The sequence below is a fragment of the Pholcus phalangioides genome, unplaced genomic scaffold (assembly GCF_987345545.1).
Source record: "Pholcus phalangioides strain wild (caught in Gottingen) unplaced genomic scaffold, Ppha-v1.0 ptg000008l_1, whole genome shotgun sequence".
NCBI classification, from domain to species: domain Eukaryota; kingdom Metazoa; phylum Arthropoda; class Arachnida; order Araneae; family Pholcidae; genus Pholcus; species Pholcus phalangioides.
The window spans coordinates 63,202,118-63,208,357 of NW_028301601.1; the positions used below are offsets into that span (position 1 = coordinate 63,202,118).

The 6,240-nt window shown below is 38.7% G+C and overlaps 1 protein-coding gene across 1 annotated transcript; it reads right to left on the minus strand.

The window, feature by feature from the left end:
* Positions 1–1,148: 1,148 nt before the first annotated feature.
* Positions 1,149–5,496, minus strand: LOC149084739 (uncharacterized). Its single transcript, XM_089235173.1, has 2 exons — positions 5,397–5,496; positions 1,149–2,075 (listed from the first exon to the last, which is right to left on the minus strand). Exons 1-2 carry the CDS (start codon positions 5,406–5,408, stop codon positions 1,467–1,469), a joined length of 621 nt encoding a protein of 206 aa, XP_089091299.1. The 5' UTR covers positions 5,409–5,496; the 3' UTR covers positions 1,149–1,466.
* Between the last annotated feature and the right edge of the window lie 744 nt (positions 5,497–6,240).

Genomic DNA, 6,240 nt, shown 5'->3' on the forward strand with positions numbered 1-6,240 from the left:
TATGTGTTCACTTTTAAAAAGAAATTTTGGTTGCATATACACGTGTATATTACAGTAGACTCACTAATCTGGCACATATCAGATTAAGGTTATGCCGGAGTACCAAAATCACCAGATTACTGGAAGGTAGTTGAAAGAAACCCGTCTAAGTAATTTAAATTTTGGTGGATAGAGAATGTACACAGGGCCCAGATTTACACACTTTCAAGCAGGGCATCTGCACAGGGTACCATGATTTTGGGCTCCCAAACATTTTTTTAATTCACTAACAAAACATCTTTGACCCGAGTTGCAAGGGTCCTTTCATGTCAAATGTCAAGCCCTGGGCATGCAGTATCATGTTTTCTTCTTTCACACACATATGGGGTTAATCTGAAAATGCCAGATTACAGGATGGACTGGCCTTGCGCATGGCCGGATTTTGGCAAGTCTACATGTATAATAAAATACAAGAACATGTCACAGACATTTATCACGAATATTATATCGCAGGTGTAATGCCATCTTAATGCATGGGCATAATGCGCTGCCCCTTAGTGCATGACAAGGCACCGAAATAAATTTTTCATCACAATTTATATCAATTTAGGCTTGTAGGAGGCCCAACAGTGCTATTCAGATGGCTCTGTATAAGTGTGGGTGTGCCTAAATCTTGCATTGTATCTAATTGCTGACAACTGTCATTGCGCGAGGCTTGTCGCATGTTTTGAAATGGTATTTTGTGAAATATTTTTTTCTATTTTAAAAACATTACGATCTTCTTCCCTATCACTTGTTTTACATGCTCGAAACATATTAGGATGTACACTGTACAATATTTATTTTATTTATTTACTGGATGTTTATGGGTTGTTAAATATTAAATGAATGTGCAGAATCGATCAAAATCGTTGGACAAAATTCACATGTTAAGACGTTTCTACACATTTTAAACCTTGATTTTTATGAAAGCAAATTCTTCCTTTATGTTGTTATATGTTCAAGAATACTTTCCTTTACTGTGAATCAAAATGCTGTTCGAATGTATTCATTCCAAAAATAGTGTACGAGTGACATTTACAATATTTGAAAGTTTGAATTCCAAAAGAAATGTGGATTTTTCTTCTTATGCAGTGTTGTTTTTTTATGAGAAAGAATTAAAAACAAAATTTGTCATGCATTTTTTTTATTGTATCCATAAAAGGTTAGCACATTCCTTGCCTGAGATCAAGCTTCGAATACGAATGAAATTACATAGTAATTTGATTGCATCCAAGCTTCTTGCCGACGACGTTGACGATGGTAGGAACGTTTCACATAATTCAGGCATGCGGTTTGTACAGAATCCTTGGAACTTCTCTCATCCAAGAGAAGTTTCAAGTGCTCTCTACGTTTCTTTTTAAACTTTTTTTTGGTATTTCTAAATTTTAGTTTAATGTCCAAATCTCTTAAATAAAAAAAAAAATTCCTATTTCCTTTGTCAGAGCTTAATGATGGCTGAGGAGTGCGGTGCCCTTGTAGTTGTTGATTGCAGCGTGGTGTGCAACGGCAAGAGGAGCAGCATGGTGCGCTACAGCAAGTGGGGCAGCATGGTGTGCTACAGCAAGTGGGGCAGCATGGTGTGCCACGGCAATGGGAGCGGCATGGTGTGCGAGGGCGAGAGGAGCAGCGTGGTGAGCAACTGCGATCGGAGCGGCGTGATGGGCAACGGCGACTGGTGCGACGTGGTTGACGTGGGAAGAGTAGGCGACTGCCCTAGCCGGGGCGTGGTGTGCGACGGCGATCGGGGCAGCGTGGTGGGCAACGGCTACTGGAGCGGCATGGTGGGCAACGGCTACTGGAGCGACGTGGTTGACGTGGGAAGAGTAGGCGACTGCCCTGGCTGGAGCAGCGTGTGCGATGACTGCTGGAGCGGCATGAGCGAGCACTGGTGCGGCAGCAGCAGCGTGGACGAGAGTAGCTCCGTGGTTGATGCTGGAAGAGTAGGCGGTCTGTCTGTAGGCGGGTCCGTGGATGGCTACTCCGTGGTTGAGGAGGCCTAGTGCGTGACCATCAGGACTGGCGGAGACTGCTCCGACGAGAAGGGCAACAATGACCTGTTGACAATACAAAAAACAAAACGTCCGTTAAAACGATTCATGTGGTTTTAGGTCGGATGAAAAGCAATTCAATGTAATCAGAACAGGGGATTCCTAAAGTTCACTCAAAGCACTCTTAGGAATAATACTAAATATCTTTCGGCAGGGCCGCAACTAAATGCTTGGTCAGCCGGAGCAAGTTGGCTTCCCCCGTGTAAGGTTGAAGGGTGAAATTTGCACCCAGTGCACCAGACCCGTCCGCTCCCCCGTAGTTGCGGCCCTGTCTTTCGGCACCCTGATCTCGAGGCATATCGATCGCACCTGAAAATGCCGACAAGAACTGATTCGAATAGATATAATTTCATCCTTGAACTATCTCGCGTTGCGCACCCTCGGAATTCACTGCCTTGTAAAATACACGTGCAAACTTTGCAAAAGCAAGGCTTGATAAATCGAAGAAATATTTAGGTGCCATCCAAATTTCTTAGGAATCAAGCATGGTTTTTGCTCATGAAACATGGCCCTAAGTAATGTTTTTTCCGACTCTTACGAAATTTCCCATGTTAAAAAATATAACGTAATGAAATCAGAAAATTGTGTTATTCTCAAGACACTCCAATTTAGCAATCACATATGGGAAAATTTCAGGTGCCATTACCGATTTCCTAGTCACCATGGTGATCTATCCTCTGGGAATTATCGACCCCCTGATTACACCGGTATCTGGTATGCACCGATTTGGTAGGAATTCCTCAGAAGAATGTTTACATAATTAAGTAGTAGTTATGGACTGTCACAACGATTAACGAATGTATATTGTACCCTACGAAAGGGGGCAGCACCCCAATCTCCCTCCTTGTCTTTCGGAATTTTATCCGGTACGACCGCGCTCTCCGGAGCAATGAGCTCAAATCGCCTAAGCGACAGATCATGATCGTGCTCGGTCTGTTCTGTAATTATGGACTGATATAGGAGAATCATGTTACTTTATGAATCAAAATACAGAATCGATGCGATCAAACTGATTTTTGAATTATTTAATTATTTTATGGACGTTTAAAGAAATTAAAAAATGGCTATACAGCCCCGTAGTTTGGCGGGAGTGAATTGTAGAGGGGGGGGGGGGGGTGTTGCAAAAAAAAAATATTCACACTTATTTCGCATACCCTACGAAAGGGGTTCAAACTTTTTAAGTGGCCTCAAAAAAGTCTGCTCCGAGCAGGCCCTGTGGTTATATTAATTTCACGAATCGCCCAAATTCAATAGAAAATCCGTATATCTTTATGCCGTTATTTTAAAAAATATCAATTACCCTCTTCAAAATAATTTTGGGTGATAATAATAAACAAAATAATAATCCAATGTATTTTTATGAACAATAATTATGTATTTAAATGAAATGACAAAATAACCATCAAATTAACTTTTATTTCGAATATTACTTGTAAACTGAAATTTGTGGAAAAAATTTTAATTTAGAGAAATTTTAGACATTTTTCTGAAATACCTGGATCATCTCGGAGAGACCCGAATAAAACTTTCCTAATCAAAATCGTTGAATACGAAATTTTCTCTCACGTTTACAATTAATCCTAAAATTTGAGATGCATATTACGTTATCAGAACGATAATAGTCAACCTCTGGTTGAAGCATAGACGGAAAATTAACGTATAAAATTAATAACGTAATATTAAATTCTTTGTTGCGTTATCTTTTGTCTATATATGGATTAAAGACACAAAAGTGTTGGCGACCATGTAATTAAAACCTAATTATATGGTCTCGGCGTTTTCCCAGACTTTTTTTTTTATCGCCTCAGGGATATTGCCCACTTCGGTAAACTAGGCTTCTAGCCTAATCGAACGCAGTAATCTTCAATTCGAATCGGTATAATACAGGGGGGTCAGCAAGCAAATTCAATAGGCGAATCTACTCCACCACTTACCGAAGATCGAGTCCGGGAAGAGTGTCGGGTCGGAAGTGTTTCGAACATGCGGGCGCTCGTCTTGAGTTTCATGTAGGAAATTTTGATTTCTGAGTCGATTCTGGGGGTGCTCGAGCACCCCCGTTTTGTCTCTTCGCCTATTTCGTCTTTTCCTACCTCAATTTGCCAAAGCTGTTTCCTAGTTTTGGAAACGTTTCCAACTGAATGTTCTAAATTGGAATTTTGAAATTCTTTTCTAATACGTGCTCTTGCTTGCCTTTCCAATAAAATCAGTATTTTTATAAAACTATTATATCGTTCATAGAATTTATATCGAAAAGAAATATATATAGAATCACTATAACATGAAAAATTGCATCTGGAAACTTCGTATGGTAATTGCATACTTTGTATTTCTAAGAACTGAGAATATTCGAATTTCACGTAACACGTGAAATGAGCGAAAGCCAAAAAATAAGGTATTTTTTAAGAATTTTTCAAAATTTTTAAAGAATTTAAAAAATTCGATTTTTCTCATCATTTCAATCTTCTGAATAATCCGTCACAATTAGTTTTTGGATCTCCACACCTAATATGCTTTCCCGCAACCCTCAGAGAGTGAGTGCACCCCTGATTTAATCTTTTATTAAGTAGTGTTGCTCTCAAACTAAAACATGAGCTTCTTATATTTTTCAAATAAAGGCATTTTGTATTTTGAGCTAGTTTTGGCATTGATACTTCTAAGCGAAGCCTAAAACATTCGATTTTTACTTGTGAACTGTTCATGAAGTTTCTACAATTACCAGCAGAATGGCTCAATGGTACACATGTTTGACCCTTACATTTTGGAGGGAAATACCATGTGTGAACGATACGTATTGCTGTGCATTCTTTAACAACGATAGAAAAGTATATTGGCAAACAACAAATTACTTTTTCAAATCTATGTAAATCATAAATATAGTGTGTTCCTTGAAGTGCAGAATCCAATATTTTTTTAAATGTTGACAATAAATTCTGCCATGTAATAGCATTAAGGGTACCTCATTTGCTTAATATAATATCTCGAAATTTTTCGCCTTTGGATATTTCAATGCTTGCCAATGGACAATGGTTAAGAACCACTGCTTCAAAGAGTGGAAGCATAGCTGAACACACTAAAAACTGCGGTTTTGAATCCCTGTTAGAGGCACGGAAGCATAGCCACAAACCAATTCCTCGTTTCAATCCTGGTCAGAGACACTTTTAAAGGACGTGAAAGACCGTTATTTCATCGGTATCCGAGTCAAGGCACCGTCGGCCAAAAAACCTTTCCCAAATGCCGTCGACAAAAATCCGAAATAACACAAACCATTGAAAAATCCAATCCTTAATAAATAATTTGACAGAAGAGAAATGTTTCGATAGAACTTACCAAAGTGTTCATGTTTTCTGGATAAGTTGGTTGATCAAACGAAAATGTTCTTCAACGTACCGATCAGTCGGATGCCAGAGCCTTTTATACCCGAATAAGAAGCGATTCCTTTAAGGAAAAGTGCAAATAAATCTATTATGTGATAATAATAATGAAAGAAAAGGGAGGGGGAGGGCCTATATCACAGGCGAAAAGTATTTTCTTTGTATAATTTTTTTATTTAATGGGTCAAGTACAACTTGAAAATTTTCTTCTACTTCAAGGTGGATTCTCTCTGGTTTTTTTTTTCTTCAACCATTTAGGCAGTGATTGAACTATTTAGGTCACACAATACCACGATTCGTTATACATAAGATGCCGTTGTTATTCATTTATTTATTTATGAAACCACACCCAATATGTCCATCTGCGGACGGACTTATCCGTCTTCCAGGAAGTATGCGAGATAATACGGGGGAAAGTGAGGTGTGTTTCTTTGATTTGACCCTGGGAGAGAAGCTCTAGTTTTATTTTATTCATTTCTACCGGTCATTTTAATGATGGTTGTTTTTTTTTTCTCTCTTAGTCATCGGTGAGGACAGACGCCTCTGCGAAGTGGAAAGACCTCGTTGTTTTTTTTACCTGTTTCTTGTTTAGTTAATTGACTTTGAACAGTGAAGATGATTTTGAAGAGAAGAAAGTTTTTGCTCAACACATGGACGCCACTCCTCTTTTTTTTCTTTTTTCAAATCATTTCTCTTAATCTACTTTCTAATGTTTGCTCTTTTCACTCTTTTTCTGTGGAATATTTCTTTTGTTGAATGTGGAACAACATGCTTCTCATGTTTTTTCTTATATTTGTTAC